The sequence below is a fragment of the Ranitomeya variabilis genome, chromosome 1 (assembly GCF_051348905.1).
Source record: "Ranitomeya variabilis isolate aRanVar5 chromosome 1, aRanVar5.hap1, whole genome shotgun sequence".
NCBI classification, from domain to species: Eukaryota; Metazoa; Chordata; class Amphibia; order Anura; family Dendrobatidae; genus Ranitomeya; species Ranitomeya variabilis.
Genome location: NC_135232.1, coordinates 925,222,482 through 925,245,196, shown reverse-complemented (window position 1 = coordinate 925,245,196; position 22,715 = coordinate 925,222,482). Strand labels below are relative to the sequence as shown.

The 22,715-nt window shown below is 44.7% G+C and overlaps 1 protein-coding gene across 6 annotated transcripts in view; it reads right to left on the bottom strand.

Moving 5' to 3' along the window:
* Positions 1 to 657: 657 nt before the first annotated feature.
* Positions 658 to 22,715, bottom strand: part of LARP1B (La ribonucleoprotein 1B) — a 99,686-nt gene continuing 77,628 nt past the window's right edge. Inside the window, exons 11-19 of one of the 6 annotated variants that reach the window (XM_077279126.1) lie at positions 18,455 to 18,808; positions 17,345 to 17,471; positions 16,722 to 16,852; positions 13,416 to 13,522; positions 8,431 to 8,591; positions 5,583 to 5,727; positions 2,151 to 2,260; positions 1,791 to 1,918; positions 658 to 1,604 (exon numbers count right to left, since the gene is read on the bottom strand). In XM_077279126.1, the coding sequence (XP_077135241.1) occupies positions 1,431 to 1,604; positions 1,791 to 1,918; positions 2,151 to 2,260; positions 5,583 to 5,727; positions 8,431 to 8,591; positions 13,416 to 13,522; positions 16,722 to 16,852; positions 17,345 to 17,471; positions 18,455 to 18,808 (1,437 nt within the window). In that variant the 3' untranslated portion in view covers positions 658 to 1,430. Of the gene's footprint in view, positions 1,605 to 1,790; positions 1,919 to 2,150; positions 2,261 to 5,582; positions 5,728 to 8,430; positions 8,592 to 13,415; positions 13,523 to 16,721; positions 16,859 to 17,344; positions 17,472 to 18,454; positions 18,809 to 22,715 lie in introns of all 6 variants that reach the window. The other 5 variants (XM_077279127.1, XM_077279123.1, XM_077279125.1 and 2 more) reach the window with 5 other exon arrangements.

Here is a 22,715-nt window from a genome sequence, read left to right as displayed (position 1 = left end):
TTAAATAAAAATAAATACAAAGTATTAATATAATACAGACAGCAATTCAGCAATTCCTCCCTTGGAAACTCTGAATCCAACGTCACTGAATCACAAGTCACACTTACGCTCAGGTCACACTCAACTCGTTCACACTCGCTAAGCTGAAGATTTAAAGATTTATTTATTTTTTCCCCTCAGCAACAATCCACCTTGCTGTTCAATGCTCTACCAAAAAGGAGACCCGACAGTCTGAGAATTCATTACTTAGTTGTACCAGTCTAGGCTTTGAGCAGTTTTTCTAGTCCACAACTCCATATTCCAGACATAGGCTTGATAAAACTGATAAAAGCGATGACACAAACCTCTAGTTGGAGCTTAGCTTACTGCAAAAGATTTCATTATTGGGTGTACTGTATAGCCAACTTCCATCAAGTTCCTTTCATAGGAAAATGAGTAAACCAAAACAAAAACAAAAAAAACACACACGGGAAGTTAGAACTCTGTATTCATTCAAACCACTTAAAAAAAAAACAAAAAAACACTAGAATCTGAGAACTAGGCTTTACAGGGTTAGAATGACAGAGCTCCAAGTCCCCTTTATAGAGAAGTGAGTATACCAATAATAAAAAAAGCCACACATGAGCAGGATGTATTATATAAAAAAAAAAAAAAAAAAAAGAAATAAAACAAAGTTAAAGTTGTAAAATCAGAAGATATTTATTTAAAAAGCAAAGGAATATCCCAGTCAAAAAGAACCACATGTACAGTCTGCATACAAAAAGCCCTCGAATTACACCATTTTTAATTACTGAAAATATCAAATATACTGCACATGAAATAATTCACTTAGAAAACATTGTCATGGTCATTAATTGCTTTCATGTGACCATACTGTAATTTACATTATTTAAACTATGCTGAAATCCGCATCATCTTCCCAATGTATTGCCACAGTCATTTATTCTATAGAAATAGTTTATACAGCATTTTGTTCCTATAACATAGCACCTGGATTTCAAATGTAATGACAGGATAGAAATGAAAAGTTATGGCTTGAGGTCATATAATGCATAACATTTCTGTACAGAACGTGAAGTAATGCAATATGGATATCTCCAAATGGTGAGGACAGCACTAGTATGGCTTCTTTAAAAGATTCCTAAGCACTTGTTAGAAACAGAAGGCATCCTGCGACTTGTGTGTGCACAAAGAACGCAAATCACAGAAACCATTGTACCTTCTCATGTATAAAACACTCAGCCAGCAAACCAATCACACCACACTTAAAATGTCATTGCTTGCCCCAATCATGCCAACCAAGCTCCCATAAGTTTGAAGCACCTCTAGCTAAAATATTCTTGGATTTTTTTTTTTCTTCTAAAATCGGACAGTGTGCAAAGTTTATTTTTCTAGATTTGTTCTCTTGATTGACGACCTCGCCCCAGCTGTTAAACATTTGCTTTGTGGCGGTAATCTGTAGGACCCTGAGAATGCACAGCAGCTGAGTGCTTTGTGACAGCACCTGTTCTGGAAGGCCCTACACGTTGTCTGCGATGGCTTGTCTCTTCATGTCCAGAATTTGATGGACGCCTGTGTAGTCCAGATTCTTCAGTGATTGGCGGCTGTAAAACATAGAAGAATCAAATGAAAGCAGATTCATGATAAACCCGTTCGTCTAGATCTGAAACACAATAGTTGTCTGGGCAGCAGTAATTGTCAATTCTGGACACAACATTTTTATGGTATCAAGTCTATCAGCTGAACATCTAATGGATACACCCACAATAAGAAGGTTTTCAGTCACTAACATCAATTCTGAAGTCTTCCAGTCTCTTGAACTTGCTCAGATGGTTCTGCAACGTTGGGTTCACAGACATATTCTTAACTTGAGCATATTTGAGGAAAGCCCAAAATTTCTCTAACCCATACAGCTGACCTGATTAAAAGAAGGACAACTATGAGTCACTAATGCAAGACGTGCAGGACAAGCCTTACAGAATAAAAAGGTATGCCTTAGCAATGGGCCATTAATCCAGAATATGGTTCATCACTTTAGATTTTCTGGATATATCAAGTTTGGATTTTAATATATTTAAAACACGATTTGTTCATCATAAGATGAAATCTCAAACCCATAGTAGATCGATCAACATAAAATTTTAGATTACCCGTTTCATAGTCTTTCAGAGTCTCATCTTGAAAATCTTTGAATATATCTGGTCTGAATTTCTTTTCCAGTCCGTAGCTATAAAACCTGAACAGGCATTCCAGACCGTACCTGTATGCAGAAGATTTAGGATATTTGTATCACGGGCTCAACACAATCTATTTTCAGAAAAGTTGTGGGTAAATGCTAGCACTTTAAGGTACCATCACATTTAGCGACGCTGCAGCGATCTAGACAACGATGCCGATAGCTGCAGCGTCGCTGTGTGGTCGCTGGATTGCTGTCACACAGACAGCTCTCCAGCGACCAACGATGCCGAGGTCCCCGGGTAACCAGGGTAAACATCGGGTTACTAAGCGCAGGGCCGCGCTTAGTAACCCGATGTTTACCCTGGTTACCAGTGTAAATGTAAAAAAAACCAAACACTACATACTTACATTCTGATGTCTGTCGCGTCCCCCGGCGTTCTGCTTCCCTGCACTGTAAGCGCCAGCCGTAAAGCAGAGCGGTGACGTCACTGCTGTGCTCTGCTTTACGGCCAGCCGGTGCTGACACAGTGCAGGGAAGCGGACGCCGGGGGACACGACAGACATCAGAAGGTGAGTATGTAGTGTTTGTTTTTTTTACATTTACACTGGTAACCATGGTAAACATCGGGTTACTAAGCGCGGCCCTGCGCTTAGTAACCTGATGTTTACCCTGGTTACCAGTGAAGACATCGCTGGATTGGTGTGTGTGACGCCGATTCAGCGATGTCTGCGGAGATCCAGCGACAAAATAAGGTGCTGGCCTTCTAGCTCCGACCAACGATGTCACAGCAGGATCCTGATCGCTGCTGCGTGTCAAACACAACGATATCGCTATCCAGGACGCTGCAACGTCACGGATCGCTAGTGATATCGTTGTTAAGTTGTTCAGTGTGAAGGTACCTTTAGGCTCAAAGTCACCAGGGCAATTAGAAATGATCAATCATGGCAGTCATATCTGTATACAAATTAGTAGATTGAACCCAAGAACCAGTGGGCCATGGCTGTAGTGTTGCCTGCCCCCTCCAAGTGCACTGCATGCTGCAGGGTCCGACACCTAATTGGAAGCAGCATTCCCAAAAGTCAATATAGACCCTTCAACAAGCAAGGCTTAAAAGTCTCCCCACCTTGACATGTCACTCTGCAAGGAGAAATGTTACCCCTTGGATCCCCGTCAGATGCCTCTCACCCAGCCAAAACAGATCTCACTTTACAACGACGAAGGGCAGTACCCAGCAACACAATGTCTGCAAATTGAAATTATGGTTTAGCTTTTATCCCAAGTCATGTCACAAGGCTCATTGGAGGGTTGATATTGACTTTTAGGATTGCCATTTCCAGCAGGTGGTGCTATAGAGTTGTAGCCCTCTTTGCATATTTTCCAGAGGAGCATTGCAAGGTTTAAAAGTCTCCTCACCTTGACATGTCACTCTCTGCAAAGAGAAATATTACCCCTTTATTTACCCAATAACCATAAAAATAAAATGAAAAAAAGGTGTTGGGACATGGCTTAATTTGTGCAACGAACAAGCAGAATGCTGTTGTAGGAAAATTCAGGAATTCCAGGTTAATTAAAATGTTGTTTGCAAAAACAAATACAATTTAATTTGACACTGAAATTAATGGGATGGGGATTTAAAGGGTTTGTCTAGTAAATTAAAAACAAAAATAACCTAAAGTAGCTTGCCTGCATCCTCTTTAGGGTTCATGTGAAGTTTTCTGTTGCATGTTGCAGTTTTCAGATTTTTGTAGACTTGTCTTGTCAGCCAGCAACAACTCGTGTTTTGGGTCCATCCCCTCTGCCCTCCCTGTCGGAATTCTCAACCCCAGTAATAAAGGTTTCCATATGCATCCCCATTTCACTGCTGCAGTCCCTGACCCTGTACATGGTGCCTGACTTCATAATGCTGCAGTCAGGTGATTACATAACATAGCGCTCAGGACAACACCAGCATGATGGGGAGAGCAATAGCTTCCCAGTATTGAGAGCTGCAATCACATATTACAGCTGGGGAAAAGAGGAAGTCTGATGGGAGTCTGGAAGTTGACGAGAAGGACAATATTGAGGGGCAAGACCAGAGGGGTGTAACTGGTAACACCAGATGAAGACAGCCAAGCTGCTCAGGTCACATCGCGACAAAAGAGTGGAAGCAGCCTTTCTTCTAAGTCTATGTAAATGAGAACTACTGAATTTCCGGTCCCTAAAAGAGGGGCAAAAAGTGATGAAAACCATCAATTTTTAATGAATACACAATTTAAAAATATTTTACTGATCTCTCAATTTGTTCTGTGTACGATTGGTGAGCACATTGACTATTAGAAGAGTCGTTGATTATTAATCTTTATACTAAAAATCAGGCCTGGTGCGGTATCTCCATAATCTCTGGTCCTCCAAAGACCTCCTTCTCTCCTCCACACTTATCCGCTCCTCATCCAATCGCCTCCAAGACTTCTCCAGAATATCTCCCATCCTCTGGAACTCTTTGCCCCAACACATCCGACCATCAACCACATTCGGATCCTTCAGACGAAACCTGAAAACCCACCTCTTTAAACAAGCCTACAGCCTGCACTGACCCTGCTGCCTCCTCACCACTACCGAAGCTACCGCCTCACCAACACCGGAGCTCCTGCAACCCCCAACCTACTGTCTCCTTCCCCATAATCCTGCAGAATGTAAGCCCTCAAGGGCAGGGTCCTCGCCCCTCTGTATCAGTCTGTAATTGTTAGTTTACTTACTGTAAGTGATATCTGTAATTTGTATGTAACCCCTTCTCATGTACAGCGCCATGGAATCAATGGTGCTATACAAATAAATAATATAAAGATCTGTTCTGAACCACCAGTGCTCTTGAACACACTAACATCTGAAGCCAATCAGTGGCCACTATCAGCTATAGCCCTCAGGTGCTGTCCAAGTCCGAAGAAACCAGATGGAATGTCAAGGATATAGCTGACCAGTGGCCACTGACTACCTGCAGCAGTCAAGTGAGGAGGTAAGAAGATTGGCAGGGAACAGGCTATGTGGATCTGGAAGTTGAGCATTTATTCCACCCTGGGTCTGAGGAGTTTTATAAATATTAGTCAACACCTTCAATCTATATTGCCAGTCACCAGATTAAAGTTAGCAGTTCATCCATTCAGAAACCTCTATAGTCGGACATACATTTCACAACAAAGGTTGTTCTCCAGCCATATTAGGGCTTTAGTTAGGTTTGTATGTTAGGAAATGAATATCAAATGTACACAACACATTGGGTGTTACACTTGCAGTGACATCCTAGTATATAAACTTTAGGTGTAAGGTCTTACTTATGGAAGGACCGCAAGTTACAAACAAACATGTGATCACAGGACCAAGTTTTAGAGTGGTGGTCCTGTTGAGAGTAAAGGATCGTTCTGCCTACCTATAGTTTTCTCTGGCTTCTTCCACAGCAAGATGTCTAAATTCCTCATACATTTTTTTGTTGAAGTGATCTCGGAGAAAGAAAGACCAAAAACGGAATAGCGTATTCATCTCCGGGGACTGACCAATTCCCAATCTTTTTCTTTCTGATAAGCAAAGGCAGATAAGCTTTTAGACCTGGATAAGGACATGACTATTTGGAATCTGATGCATAATTTGTCTTCAACAAATAACAGTTGAGCAAGAAGGCTTATTTGTAGCATAACTGCCCAAAGACTAGGCAAATTAAACATTTTTCACAGTGCAAATTTAGCTTTATAATTTCTCCTTGGAGATGCACAATATTTATGTATATTGGTCTGTTAATCTTATCGGAACAATAATCTTTTATATGTGTGCAGCACAGCTTATGGCTTCTGTACAAATACCTCATCATTACCAGTTTGTGTAGAGCTGATGAAGGCTAATGGCACAGTTTTGTATGCTCTGTCAACTGATAAGTCAGTGCAGAGCATAAAGCATTAGAAAATGCAGGAAGTGTATATACCTTCTATTGTCCACTAGAGGGTGACAGAGTGCTGAACTGATAAAGCTGCAGTCAGGGATATTGCATAACTATTCACTCAGCAAGAACAAGACATCAGCCAATTACTGACCTGATGTGTCCTTAGCGATTCTGTGCACCAAAACACTTAAGGTACCGTCACACTAAACGATATCGCTAGCGATCCGTGACGTTGCAGCGTCCTGGCTAGCGATATCGTTTAGTTTGACAGGCAGCAGCGATCAGGATCCTGCTGTGATATCGCTGGTCGTTGAACAAAGTTCAGAACTTTATTTGGTCGTCAGACCGGCGTGTATCGTCCTGTTTTGACACCAAAAGCAACGATACCAGCGATGTTTTACACTGGTAACCAGGGTAAACATCGGGTTACTAAGCGCAGGGCCGCGCTTAGTAACCCGATGTTTACCCTGGTTACCAGTGTAAAATGTAAAAAAAACAAACAGTACATACTCACCTTCACGTCCCCCGGCGTCCGCTTCCCACACTGACTGAGCGCCGTAAAGTGAAAGTGAAAGTACAGCACAGCGGTGACGTCACCGCTCTGCTGTTAGGGCCGGTGCTCAGTCAGTGCAGGAAGCGGACGCCGGGGGACGCGAATGTAAGTATGTACTGTTTGGTTTTTTTACATTTTACGCTGGTAACCAGGGTAAACATCGGGTTACTAAGCGCGGCCCTGCGCTTAGCAACCCGATGTTTACCCTGGTTACCCGGGGACCTCGGCATCGTTGGTCGCTGGAGAGCGGTCTGTGTGACAGCTCTCCAGCGATCAAACAGCGACGCTGCAGCGATCGGCATCGTTGTCGCTATCGCTGCAGCGTCGCTTAATGTGAAGGTACCTTTACTGCACTTCCCAATACTTCAAGCAATAGGAGGGGGAAAAACACAAAGTGCAATACAGCAACATCACATTGAGCCTTCTATTAGGAATATTCTCCAATTGGAAGATGGCTTGTTGTAATTTAATATATCTATTCAGGATTAAAGGGAACCGGTCACACCCCCCCCCCAGTCGTTTCAAACTAAAAGAGCCACCTTGTGCAGCAGTAATGCTGCATTCTGACAAGGTGGCTTTTTTAGCTCTGGGTGCTGTAACTAGAGAAATAATCAGTTTTATAAATTGTCCGAAATACCTGGTCCTCAGTCAAGTAGGCAGGCCTTTCCCCCCTGCTTCAGACAGCAGACAGCTGTCACTCACATCTTCTTGGCGCTGCCTCCTCCTCACCGCTGTTTTCAAAAGTAGCCGGCGCCTGCGCTCTTATCCCCTGCCTGGTGCAGGCGCAGTGAGCGCTGCCCGTCTTTCCTCATATGCAGTCTCGGTGCCTGCACGGCCGCCCTGCTTGTGATTCCCAGCCCCGCAGTGACTTATGATTTATTCACATTGCGGGGCTGGGAATCACAGGCAGGGCGGCCGCACAGGCGCAGTCAGCTAGACTGCATATGAGGAAAGACTGGCAGCGCTCACTGCGCCTGCACCAGGCAGGGGATAAGAGCACAGGCGCCGGCTACTTTTGAAAACAGCGGTGAGGAGGAGGAGGCGGCGCCAAGAAGATGTGAGTGACAGCTGTGTGCTGTCTGAAGCAGGGGGGAAACGCCGGCCTCTATGACTGAGGACCAGGTATTTGCAGAAATAATCAGTTTTATAATTTGTCCGAGTTACAGCACCCAGAACTAAAAGAGGCACCTTGTCAGAATGCAGCATTACTGCTGCACATGGTGGCTCTTTTAGTTTGAAACGACTGGGGGGGGGTGGTGGCAGGTTCCCTTTAAAAGGTAAAACATTTAAAAGGGTTAGCCGGGATCATTTTATTTTCTCATGGGGCCCAGAACTGATCGGCATTCGACAATTACCTGCCTATTCTGTCAGTCACCGACTCTGTCACTGCCACAGCGCTTCCTCTTCTGGGCTGCTTTGCCAAGGGAGCGTGACTGCCAGCGTCCTGTTCATAGACTGCCTGCTGTCAGTCAGCATAACACCAGTAGTCACGCCCCATCAACAGAACAGAGAGGAAGAGAAGCCACTGTGAGCTGGCAAAGACCTGCCTAGAAGAAAAAAAAAAAAAAAATAGTCCCGATGACCCCTCTAAAGATTACACAACCTATACTAGAGTGAACAAGAGCATATCTTCTGCTTAGCAAGACAATTTACACTCATTAGTAAAATTTGCTTACCCAAATAAATTTTTCACAAAAGAAAAAATATATAAAGCAATGATCTGGATGAATATCTATTAGAGAGGAGACCTCAGTTTATCAGTCACTTAGTCAAATACTAGTCAGTGCTTACCATTCAGGCATCTCCGCCAGTACTTATGGTATACTTGCTGCGTAAACCCATTCTCTTTTAAGAGTTCATGAGAAGGGTGCTGGAACTTGGGTAGAGCATGGGACGTGCTCCCAAAGCCGCTTACAAGCACGGTCGCATCTGAGGGTGAAGCGTTGGAACTGCTAGAAAGAAATTAGACACCAGTAAATCCTCTTCCCAGTACAGAACCTGACATCTTAAAGATGAAGTCTCACCAGGTCAATAGAATCCAGTTTTTGCTCATCTCATTTCCACAGTCCCCTTTAAAGTATAACATTTTTCTGGAACCATATGGCAGATTGAAGGAAGGTGGCCATGTTTTTTTCTATTTCGTGCCATCTCTGATGGTCTTTACAAAGGGTCATGTCTTGTGTTGCTCACGAGGTAATAATGCAGCCTCACACTAGCATTTAGTAAAAATTGCCCACATCTCTGGAACTGTACAGTGGATTTAAATAATACATACACCAACTCCCCATCTCTATGCACACACATGCACACAATGAAATGAGAGCAATAACTGACCACATTAAAACAAAATTTTACCTCCTCACAAATGTAGCCAAGTTCAGGGCCCGTTCTGTGAGCCATAAATAAGTGCCATCACTAGAGGAGATGGACAGGATTTGCACCTTGAACTTCTGTTCTACAGCAAATAATTATTGTAAAACAAGTGTTTCTTTCAGATGTGTTGAACACTTTGGTGCCAATGCAGGGGCAGTGCTGTGGAGAACTTGTCAGCCCCTACCCCAACGTGCAGCAGCATAATGGTCATTTAAAGCCAGAGATTACCATTCATCCGGCCCCCAGTTAGATCCTCAGGGACTGCAGTGCTTCGACTGCCAGCTTTGTTTTGACAGCCACCGGTCCTTTAAGTTCCTTGTTCTGCGAGCACTACTGAACGCAGAGTCGTGTGCAATGAAAAAATTACGTTCTAACACCAGCGTCAGAACGTACTTTGTGAGCAAAGCGAGTGTGCGATTTCTACAGCTCCGAAGGATGGTATAAATATCCAAATGGTCCTTGGCAAAAAAATAAATAAAAAAAATGTTCTCCACCCCTGTTAAGGGCAGTGTGTATGAAAGTGCTTCTGAACAGAGAAAAGTCTGCAGAGGTGACCACTAGGTTTGAAATCTCATCATGGAACAATTCCAATCAGCAGCTATGGTTCCTGTATGGTCCACAGTGACTATTGTTATCAATGCTAGGGAGATATTGGGAGTTGTTGCAGTTAAGGACATACTGGTAGCTGCAGGTTTTGCCACCTTGCCCTGAAATTTCATTTGTTTGAGGGTTTGCATCAGTTCATGTAAAGAACATGCCTCCTACAACCTAACAAATAGGACAAAATAACTGAAAACTTCAGTGCACATAACCATTCACTACTAGTGATGAGAGAGTATACTCGTTGCTCAGGTTTTCCCCTAGCACGCTTGGGTGATCTCTGAGTATTTCTGAGTGCTCAGAGATTTAGTTTGTCGCCTCAGCTGCATGATTTATAGCTGCTGGACAGCCTGTATACATGTGGGAATTCCCTAACAGGCAACCCCCACATATACTCAGGCTGGCTAGCACCCGTAAATCATGCAGCTCCCTCGACAAAAACTAAATCTCCGAGCACTAAAATACTCGGAGACCACCCGAATGTGCTCAGGAAAACCTGAGCAACGAGTATACTCGCTGATCACTATTCACCACCCTAACGTCAGAACTTTGTAGAGCCTCCTTGTGTGGAAATTGCAGCTGTAAGTCACTTTGGATAAGTCTGAGCTTTCCACATTTTGCCACTGGGATTTTTGACCATTCCTCAAGGTAAAACTGCTCCAGCTCCTTCAATTTAGATGGTTTCCTCTGGTAAACATCAAATCAAGCCTGACTACACAGTCTCAGTTGGATTGGATTAAAGTCTGGGTTTTGACCAGGGCACACCAAAACATTTACATGTTTCCCCTGAAACTACTCAAGTGTTGCTTTAGCATTATGCTTTGGGTCAGTTTCTTGTTGGAAGGTGAACCTCCGTCACAGTCTCAAATCACTGACTGACTGAAACAGGTTTTGCTCAAGAATATCCTTGTATTTCGCAACATCCATCTTCCCCTCATTTCGGACAATCTTCCCTATCCCTGCTGCATAAAACATCCCCACAACATGATACTGCCAGCAGCATGTTTCACAGTGGGGATGGGGTTCTTGGGGTGATGAGTTGTATTGGTTTGGTGCCAGACATAGCTTATAACTTGGTGGCCATAAATCAGGCATTAGTCCTACCCGTAATAGGTTGTCCAAGAGTCCATCATGACAGCACCATCAGGAGGTAGTCATTCATATCCTTGATCGGGACAGGCACACACACAAGGTTAAAATGCCCCTCCCTCCACCAACTGCAAGTATTTTTCCGAGTACCACATTGGGATGGATGCAACTATATTATTCAGTTTCCTTCTACATACATTACCTTCACAGACAGGAATTTTAGAGGGAGGAAACTTAATGGGTGTGGTCATGATGGACTCATGGAACACTGAAGCTGCAGGACTAATGCCAACTTTCAGGGACGTCCCTCATGACAAACACCAATCAGGAGAATACCAGAGGATATATTCAGGTTGGGACTACTACTTGGAGGACCCTTCTGAAGGCCATCTTTTGGCCTGATAAAATGTCCAGTTTATAATGTCTGCAAAAGGTTAAAATTTGTCCATGTTGCAGCTCTGCAGATCTGGCCCACCGAGGCCCCTGGTCAATCTGCCCATGATGTGGCTACTGTTCTAGTAGAATGGGCTCTGATGCTGTCCGGAGATCTTCCTTTTGCTGAATAGGTTAGGCTGATCACTGACCTAACCCCATCCTGCCAACATTGCTTTTGACATCTTTTTCCCCGCAAATTGTAAGAAAAGATTGTGATCCATTTGCCATTCCTTCATGGTTTCCAGGTATTGGAGGACTATCCTGACATCTAAAGAATGAAATGCAAGCTCTTGACCTCCTTCTGCCAAAACTATAAAAAATGGTCAAGACTCTGATCATGTGGAAGGTGGTTACCACGTTTGATAAGAAGGCTGGATCTAGCCTTAAGATTATGCAGTCATCTAGGATTCTTCTTAGGTATGGATCTTTGATGGATGTAATGAAGGGATCCTTTTAACCTCTTATGTGTTCCTGTCCCTATCAAGGATATGAAGGATGACCTCCTGATTGTACTTTCCAGGACGTCTCTCCTGACGGTACAATTTTGGTCTTGTCTGGCGACTACACCTTCCTCCATAGATTTTGGGAGTCTCCTACTTGTTTTTTTGGCAAAATCAAAATGAGCCTTACAAATTTGTGTGAAAAGGTTTTCTGCGCCTTCTTCTATAAAAGGCTACCTCTATGGAGAGTACGGCTTCTTGTGGTCATATGGACAGATACTCCAGTCTGTGTTTGGAAACTCTGCAGCTCCTTCAGGGTTATCTTTGGTCTCTGTGCTACTTCTCTTGTAATGCCCTACTTGCTCAGGCTGAGAGTTTTGGTGGGCTGTCCTCTCTTGGCAGGTTTGTTGTGGTACCGTGTTCTTTACAATGGATAATGGACTTGATGGTCCTCTGGAGGATCAGAGATTTGGATTTTTTCATTTTTTTAATAATTTTTTGTCCCTGATCTTCATGGTGTTTGGTTAGTGGTGCCTCTTTGTTAATGGTGTTTCAGCCTGTCCGTATATACACACACACCTTTTCTGAAAGGCCACAGACCATGTGACACTGATATTACACACAGGGTGACTTCCTTTCAATAAGCATATGATTTATGAAGGTAATTGCTTGCACCAGAAAATTTTAGGGGCTTCATAGCATATGCCAAATTTTAGCCATTTGATTCCATATATCTATGCCTATATTTTTCTCACTTGACTCCAACTTAGACTATTTAGTGCTAATGCATCTCACACACACACAAACTGGAATACAAAACTACATTACAACCTACGTGTAAATAAGTAACGGAATAGGTAAAAAGCCAAAGAGGGGGCAATACGTTTTGGAAGCCATTGTAGATGGAGCGGACCCAAAACTGAAATTGATTACTGTACTCTTCCCGGCTTTTTATTCCTGTAATCACAGTTGCTCTGGCACTGCATTCATGTACCGACCATGGTCCTGGTTCATGTAGCAATCTAGAACATGCTTCATGTTAAGTGAAAAATCCTGAAAACTTAGTTTTGAGATTATGAGGAGGATTTGGAACAGTTTCTGCTACAAAAACTCAGTGTAAGTTTGGATGTGTTGACACTTTTTGGAGCAGCAACTCTCCAAACCCTTCTCAAATACTCAAAAGTGTTCTGATGATGTATTAATGTACTGACTGTGGTTCTGCTGATGTATTCATGAAAGTACTCCTCCAGATTGTAATTCTGAATCAATGTTCCACAGTTGTGAAACCATGCCTCAGAAACTTTACCAAGTCTTTCAATGCATACTCTTTTATAGAGTCACATTTGGCTTGTAGGTTTAAATTGTAGCTCAGTTTTTAACTTCTAAGTGGAGACCGTAATAATTTTATAGCTCTGGGAAAGAACTGTGCGTCACATTGATGTTTTGCTGCAAATTAATCCCCATATCAATGTAGAAAGTAAAAGTGTCCCATGACAAATTTGTCAAAGAAATGCATAAAATGGAAGTTTACCAATGTACTCATTTTTGAATGGCAAAATTTAAATGGGCTTTTTCTGTATGTCACATTAGCATAAACAGACATGATAGATGGGCATAGCCTTGTTCTGGACAGAGACAGAGCCACTAAAGTACAATGAGAAATCCATGTATTATAAGAATAGCTATTCATCTGAAAGGACATCATGGAACTATACTTCTCCAGCAGTAGCCACCACCTGACTGAATGTTCTGAAAAAGGTGACAGATATTCTGTCAAAAAATCTAAAATATACTAAAGAAAAATACATATAAAATCTAATGAATCAAGTAACAATTTACCTGACAGATGAGGTTGTTTGTTTGTGTTCTCTAGAATCCATTACCCAACCAACATGAGATTCAAGAGGTGGATTTGAACTATAACGAGTCTTCCTTTTTCTTGGAGTCTACAGGAAAAAAAAAAAAGAAGCAAAGCAGCAAATCACATGGCCGATCTACCTTAAGGAGTCACCCAAAATCACTGTTGCACTTTTCATGTGGCTGAGCAGTTCAGAGCACCTTTCCACCCATTTTCCTCCACCTTCCAGTGACCCCTGCAAAGCCAGAGTTTTCAAAGTAGAGGTGACAAAACAAGTACGGTATAATACTGATATAAGAGGAGGCATCTAATTTTACCACAAAAATTGGGAAAACTTTTTTCTCAAGTATAAGCCTGGTATACATTGCCCACATATATATCTATCTATCTATCTATCTATCTCCATCCTGCTTTCCTTCCCTGGACTCCCTTGCAGTGTCCTCTTCCAATGGCAGCTGATTTATGCTTGTAAGCAGAGCATGGCAGTGACATTATGCGCTGCCTACAAGCAGAGGACAGCTGCCAGAATACTCACTGTTCTCCATGCGGGAGTTATAGGAGTGGAAAGCAGCGAGTATTCGTTGATCTTTAGCGGTACAGTAGTCGCAGCCATCGGCTTACTGCAGCTGTCAGGTTATCACGTGTGCCCGCTACTAAAGAGAATGAATATTCACTGCCCTCCAAGCCAATGGGAGTGTAGGGCAGTGAATATTCCCTTAAGTAGTGGGCACACATGATTGCCTGGCTGCTGCGACTACTGTGCCCATTAAAGAAATATCCACTGCCAGCGCAGTGAATATTCATTTCTCTTTAGCAGCTGGCTCCTGCCTACTGTGACCCGCTGCTCCGCCTCCATCTAGTGTGACCCTCATTCTAGTATAAGCCAAAGAGGGGCTTTATCAGCATAACAAATGCTCTGAAAAACTCTGCTTATACACGAGCATATACAGGGTCGGACTGGCCCACCGGAGAACCGGAGGATTCTCCGGTGGGCCCAGGCCCTGACACCTGCTGGCATACAGTGCCAGCAGTGCCTGGGGCCCCCGCTGCTCCAGGGGCCCCCAGCAAGTGGGGTGCCGCTAATAGCGCACACCACGCAGCTGCTATGGGGCCCCCAGTACCAGCGGAGAAGCAGCTGGTGACCGGAAGCCCAAGCCTGTCCCCGCTGATAAAGTGAAATGAATATTCACGCTTCCCCACGCCCCCATGGGCATGGAGAGGAGTGAATTCATTTCACTATAATAGCTGGCAGTGTTTGCCGCATATTGCCGCTATGGGGCTGTAAGCCAGGGGTCCCGGCGCCAATGCCACCCCCCAGCGCTCGTTAATGGGGAGAGAGCGTCAGATGACGCTCCCTCTCCCATGATTCCCCTCGCCGCTGACACAGCAGGTGCGCGATGACGTCACTTCATCACAGCAGGTGCGCGTGTGAGGCCGACAGCAGCGCAGCTCCTGACATCGGAGCAGAGCCGCTGCTGCAGTCAGCGTGGGAGCGAGGAGGAGGGGTGAGTATTGTGATGTGTGTTTTTTTATTATTGAGTCCTGGCTGGTTGTATGGGGGTGTGAGCTGGACGATGCCCTATGGGGCAAGGAGGGGGTGTGAGCTGCATGATGCCCTATGGGAAGGGAAGGGTGAGCTGCATGATGCCCTATGGGAAGGGTGAGCTGCATGATGCCCTATGGGAAGGGTGAGCTGCATGATGCCCTATGGGGCAAGGAGGGGGTGTGAGCTGCATGATGCCCTATGGGGCAAGGAGGGGGTGTGGGCTGCATGATGCCCTATGGGGGGAGTGAGCTGCATGATGCCCTATGAGGGTGAGCGAGCTGCATGATGCCCTATGAGGGTGAGCTGCATGATACCCTATGAGAGGGGGCAGCGTGATACCCTATGAGGGGGCTACATTATATTCCATAAAGGGGCTGCATTATACCTTATGAGGGGGTTGCACTATACTCTAAGGGGGCTACATTATACCCTATGGGGGCTGCATTATACTCTGAGGCTGGTTGCATTATATTCTATGGGGGGCTACATTATATTCTATAGGGGTCTGCGAGGGGGATACATTGTACCCTATGAGGGGGCTACTTTATTTTCTTTGAGGGGGCTACCCCAACCCTGCTATATAATTAAGACGTGTACTACCTTATATTATACCCTGATATTAGCGTGTTTTACAGCACAATTGGTGGTCTTGTATTTATTTGAATGTAGCTACATAGTGGGCCCCAAGAATGATTTTCTCTGGTGGGCCCAAAGTGCTCCTGTCCGACTCTGAGTATATACGGTAGGTTGGAAGGTGCACCGAACAGGTTGGCCACACCAGGGATGCATAGAGTGCCTCTGCTTGCTTTTGAACAGTCATTTTGTGCTGATAGGAATCCCTTTAAAGCCGAAACCTAGCACTCATGTATGCGCTATACATTGGTTTTACATGATTTGCAATAGGTTATCTGGCTTTTAAATTTTGCCTTCCCTTCTGAAATGGTTCATCAAATGAAGAATACATTTTACAAGATGCTTTTGAAATAGGGCTGAGTCTTAAACATTTTAATTGATCCAACCAAACAGCAATGATAGCTTTAGAGGGCAGCAGTTCTTATTCACTGGTTTCAGTGTATGCCATATTATGCACCTTCATGCCATTTCCCTGGCTACAGCTTTTAATAGGTTTCTCCCAGTCAGCTCTTGAACAGCTAGTGGAAGAGATAGGCTGAAGCCTCTTCTATTGGAACTACACTGGAGATTCTGCACACAACATTCAAATAAGCAGACTGGAATGGGAGATTTTTTTGGGGGGGCACTGCAACAAAATTTAGTGCATAGACTCATCCGCAATTGCATGTGGGGATTTACAGAGGAACAGGGAAGATTGAACTGGGCAAGTAGATAGATCAGAGTTGCAAGGAGTGATTTGAAAGGAGGTAAAGTCATCCTGCAAGTGACCGGAAGTCAGAAGACTAATCCACATCACAGCACCACACAATGAAGGTTCATGAGGTATTCAACCCAACTGATCTTTGCTGAACCGAATTACTTTGCTAGCATATGTCTGGCGAGCTAGCATACGTAAAAAAAAATAAAAAAAAATAAAAAAATTAATCACAATTCTGACTGCTACATTCATATAGGCAACACAAGCTTTACAAGTCAAAGTCTACCATAGAAGTGTGCTGTAATAGAAGTATGGTACATGAAAAGTTCATGCGTTTCATGGAACAGTAGTATAATGGGGTGGGAGAACCAAAAAAAACAAAAACTACACAAATGCTTTTGGCTGTTTTACCTGGTCATCAATAGATTTAACATCTTTCACAACAGGATAAAACCTTGGAGTTTTAGTGGGATCTTGAAGATGTGGTGTACGTGGGGTCTTCGGTCTTGTAGCAGGGAGGGACCCTGGGGATTCTAGACCAGCTGTAGCTAGAAAAGTACACTGCTATTTGATCAAATTACATATGCCAGATATCCATAAACTCTTCAAAAGATACGAATTGTAAAGAAAGCAAAAACTGTTGCCACTGGTTAACTATTATTAGTGTTAAGCCTGAACAACATTAAGGTGCAGAATGGTATTCTGCTTTGGTGCAGAATGCCAAAACTTTACATCAAGCTTCATCAAAAAGGCGCTTTTCAACAGTTTATGTATTGATTTTCATTTTCTCAAGATCTCTGCTTTCAACCAATAACCACCTATAGTGTTTGTTTTTTCTTAATAGACTGAAAGTCTGGCTTGGCCTTCTGATGAGGATACATTATTAATGTATGGCAACAGTCATGTATGGACATGTGACCACCATCATAGGACCAAGGCAGAGCAAGCGCAGTCTGTTTCTGTATAGCTTACTTCCAGAGAAGAACACATTTTGAAAAACAAATATACAGATTAAAAATAACCAAGGCTATTACCTTCTGGGAAAATAGGTATATTCAGTGGAGAATGAAAAACATCTGGATCCATCTGGATTTCTGGAGCAAGACTTTTAAATTCTTCTTTACTGATGAAATTAAGTTTCCTGAAATGCTCCATTTCCTGCTGAATTTTGAAAAATTACAAGAAAATTAGATGTACAAGTTGCAATAAGATGTTGCATTTTGTAGGGTTTGCATATATTCGTTTGCATTACAGCCACAGCATACCTGCAGCTGTGTATTGACTATTATAGGTAGTCCTGGCCAAATTCTGTAGTGTGCATTGGAGGATGTGGCCACATATAAGGCCGAACCATTGATCCAAAGTATAGCTGGATCCTACCATTCCCTAGTTCATACGAGGCGTAGGCACAAAGAACAGCGAGTCGTTAGGGGCCCATGAGTTAGCCTCGTTGTCAAATGAGCCAGTGTACTGATCAAACCAATATATGTATGCATCGTACCTCACATTTTACACATGTAGGAATAGTAAAGATTCCTGTATATGACTTTTGCAGTGCTGCTACATAGTGTTAAGGCCCCCATATAACCACACATTAGTCTAGTGTTAGTGAACCCACCACAAGTTAGGCCGACAGTTTATGGGGGCCCATGACAACCGATAGTTTGGTTATGTCCAATTGTATACTTTTGATCATATAGTCTCCTAGAGATAAGCCCCTATTAGACATATCTGTCAATGGCTCAGAACACAAAAGCACTTGCTTGGCCATACTCTTAAGTATGGGAGAGACAGTCAGTCTAACGATGTTTAGCTGACAGTGATCTAATGTGCATGGCCTGCAGGAGGATATAAACACTCAGACACACGTGTAACCCTGCATTCATAGGGTATAATGGCAGCAGTGTTGTGATTTACTTAAGTGTACGTCTTCTTGGGGAATCCATTCAGCTACTGTTTAGCAACTGGGCAAAAAGTTGTTCTAGCAAGGGAAATTCAGGGGAGAAGTCCCATGTAAATCACATCACTGCTGCCACATTATAATTGCAGAGACTGTATAATTCATGTACTGGGAGATACACGGTTATTGAGTGGTTCAGCTTTCACATGCTTTGTTCCTTACGATAAACAATCCTGTTCAATACCTTTTTTATTAGATTATCACTTTGTCCATCATCTATCGTCCATAAATCCTGTTCATAGTAATATAGACCATCATTTATAACCTTGGCTAGTTCAGAGGTTATCTTGGCTCGAGACAAATGATTTCCAGTGCGATCTCCTCCAGGGTGTTTTTTGACACAAGGAGGGGTCTGTGTTACAATGAGGATTTTATTAACGTCTTGGTCACCAATTTCAAAGTCAGAGTCATCAGACCAATCTGTGAAGTTGTTCTTGCGACCCTGTGGAGGCTCCATGTCTTCGTCAAACACAAAGTCAAGTTCCACTTGATCAACTTCAGTAGCTTGAGGTTTGGTTGGTCCTTGAGAACATTCCACCTGCATACAACAGTAGAAAACCCGACTAAAAATGTCTACTACTGAACATTGCTTCACAAGAAAAATTTATAAATTACTGTAATAAGAAAAAAAGCGTAAAAACCTAAAGAACACAGCAGTGTGCAATTATTCAACTATTAACCCCTTAATGACCAAGCCAATTTTTAAAATTCTGACCACTGTCACTTTAGGAGATTATAAACCTGGAACGCTTCAAAGGGTCCCAGTGATTCTGAGAACATTTTTTCATGACACATTGTACTTCATGTTAGTGGTAAAATTTATATGATATGACTTGCGTTTATTTATGAAAAAAAACGGATATTTGACAAAACTTTTGAAAATTTTGCAATTTTCAAACTTTTAATTTTTGTACCCTTAAATCAGAGTGGTGTCACACAAGATAGTTAATAAATAACATTTCCCATATGGCAAGTTTAGATTAGCACATTTTTGGAAACTTATTTTTGTTAGGTTAGAATGCTTAAAAGTTGACCAGCGATTTCTCATTTTGCCAAACAAAAAGGAGATTTTTGTGTACTCACCGTAAAATCTCTTTCTCTTAGCCTCTAATTGGGGGACACAGGACCATGGGTGTTATGCTGCTGTCCACTAGGAGGCGACACTATGCATAATCTGAAAAAGATTAACTGTGGCTCCTCCTGTGCAGTATACACCCCTGGACGGCATCAGCCTTCTCCAGTTTTGTGCAAAAGCAGTAGGAGGAACATAACATGAATAACATAATTATGCCTGTAAGAAGGCAACTATGTACGAGCTCAAGAAACAATATGAGAACTCAACAGTTACAACAGCCCGGAAAGGGCAACAGGGTGGGAGCTGTGTCCCCCAATTAGAGGCTAAGAGAAAGAGATTTTACGGTGAGTACACAAAAATCTCCTTTACTCTGTCGCCTCATTGGGGGACACAGGACCATGGGACGTCCTAAAGCAGTCCCTGGGTGGGAAGCAATGGACGAATATTGTGCAGACAGGCCCGTACACTTAGGGCACCGCCGCCTGCAGGACACGTCTACCCAGGCTCGCGTCCGCTGAGGACTGGGTATGAACCCTGTAGTGTTTAGTAAACGTGTGTAAGCTAGTCCAAGTGGCCGCCTTACACACTTGTTGTGCCGAAGCCTGGTGCCGAATGGCCCAGGAGGCCCCTACCGCCCGTGTAGAGTGTGCCGTAATACCGGCTGGAAGAGGAGAATTCTTAAGGCGATACGCCTCTTGTATGGTGGATTTGATCCACCTGGCAAGAGTAGCTTTGGAAGCTGGCATACCCTTGTGGCCGCCTTCCGGAAGGAGGAAAAGGGAATCAGACCTCCGGAAGGACGCAGTCCTAGACACGTATATACGCAAAGCCCTGACAAGGTCAAGCGTATGCAGAGCCTTCTCCACTCTATGAACCGGAACCGGACAAAGGGATGGTAGTGAAATTTCCTCATTGAGGTGGAAGTCGGACACAACCTTTGGGAGGAAGGATGGGACCGTACGAAGAACTACCTTGTCCTGGTGAAATGCCAGGAAAGGCCGTCTGCAGGAGAGTGCTGTCAGTTCAGACACCCTGCGTAGCGAGGTGATTGCCACCAGGAAAACCACCTTCTGGGAAAGAAGGCGGAGCGGGACCTCCTTAAGAGGTTTGAAGGGTGGTTCCTGCAATGCTGTCAGGACCAGGTTGAGGTCCCACGTTTCTAGTGGTCGTCTGTAGGGGGGAACCAATCGGGAAACCCCCTGAAGGAAAGTCCTTACTTGCGGCTTGGTAGCAATGCGCCTTTGGAAAAGCACTGAGAGGGCTGACACCTGGCTCTTAAGCGAGCCCAAGGACAGCCTGGCCTCCAGACCCGATTGGAGAAAACCAAGTACTTTGGGTATGGAATAAGGGAGTGGGATCTGGCCACGAGATTCGCACCAGGTAAAGAAAGCTTTCCAGGTACGTGCTCTGATCATGGTTCCAATGACATCTGCCGAGAGCCCTGCCTGGGTTAGAACCCAGGTCTCAAGGGCCACGCCGTCAAATTGAGAGCCCCTGAGTTCTGGTGGTAGAACGGCCCTTGTGATAGAAGATCGTGGCGGTCGGGGAGACGCCAAGGAGCGTCTGCTGTGAGTTGTACGATGTCGGCGTACCATGTGCGTCTGGGCCAGTCTGGTGCAATGAGGATGGTTGGAACTCCCTCTTGTTTGATCTTCCTCACCACTCTGGATATCAGGGGGAGAGGTGGAAAAATGTACAGAAGCTGGAACTGGGTCCAGTCCTGAACCAGAGCGTCTGCTCCGAGCGACCGCGGATCGTGTGTTCTGGCAATGAAGTTGGAGACCTTGGCATTGAAATGGGATGCCATTAGGTCCACATCCGGGGTCCCCCAGCGGAGACAGATCTGTTGAAAAATTTCGGGATGGAGAGACCACTCTCCCGAGTCTATTCCTTGTCGGCTGAGGAAGTCTGCTTCCCAGTTCTCCACACCCGGAATGTGGACCGCCGAAAGAACCGACCCTGTGTCCTCCGCCCAGCGGAGGATATGTGACACTTCCCGCATCGCCAGGGTACTGCGGGTCCCCCCTTGATGATTCACATATGCCACAGCCGTGGCATTGTCCGACTGTATCCTGATGTGAGAGGCTGCCAGTAAGTGATGGAAGGCCCTCAATGCCAGTAGGATGGCACGAATTTCCAGGATGTTGATGGGCATGGTCGCTTCCGCTGGGGACCACTTGCCCTGTGCCCTGTGGTGTAGGTGCACCGCACCCCAACCCGTCAGGCTCGCGTCGGTGGTCAGGACCTTCCATTGACCTGAGAGAGAAAGGATTTCCCCTTTGCTAGCGAGGTTGGCTTGAGCCACCAGTGCAGGGACCTCCTGGTTGACGACGTTAGCTGGAACTCCCTGTCGAGAGAAAAGGGATTCCTGTCCCAGGACTTGAGAATGGCTAGTTGGAGAGGTCTGAGGTGAAACTGGGCAAATGGGACAGCTTCTATTGCCGCTGCCATCTTGCCGAGAACTCTCATGGCAAACCGGAGAGATCGAGGGGGTTTGCGGAGGAGGGTGCGAACTGCTAGTCGGAGAGCCAGTGCCTTGTCCTTGGGAAGGAGCACTAGACCCCTGGAGGTGTTGAATAACATTCCCAGGAAGGTCAGGGACTGACTCGGGGTTGGTGATGACTTTTGTAGGTTGATTAACCAGCCCATGCGACTGAGAGTATCGGTTGTGATTGAGACGCTGAGCTCGCAGTCCTTGAAGGTGGGAGCCTTGATGAGTAGATCGTCCAGGTATGGAACGACTACTATGCCTCTGGAGTGCAGGACATCCATGGTGGCTGCCATGACCTTGGTGAACACTCTGGGAGCCGTGGCGAGTCCAAAGGGGAGAGCCACGAATTGGTAGTGGTCCTGGCCTATTGCGAACCTGAGAAACCTCTGATGGGCAGGTGCAATGGGTATATGCAGGTATGCGTCTTGTATGTCTATGGAGGCGAGATATTCTCCCTTCTCCATGGACGCAATGATGGACCGAAGGGACTCCATGCGGAAATGACGGACCCGTACATAGTTGTTGAGCTGTTTTAGGTCTAGTATGGGCCGTACACTGCCTCCTTTCTTGGGAACTACGAACAGATTGGAGTAGAACCCTCGGAAGCGGTCGGTCGTGGGTACCGGTACTATGACTCCTGATTGACAAAGCGAGGAGACCGCTTGGTGATAGGCTCGAGCCTTGGCTGGCGGTTTTGGGGGGACAGAGAGGAAGAACCGGTCCGGTGGGTTGGAGGTGAAGTCTATTTTGTATCCGGAAGACACTAGTTCCGTGACCCACTTGTCTTCTGTAATAGGCAGCCAGACTTGATGAAAGAGCAAAAGTCGGCCGCCTACTGGTGTGGTGTCTTCCGGAGTCCGTGAGTCATGAGGAGGAGAA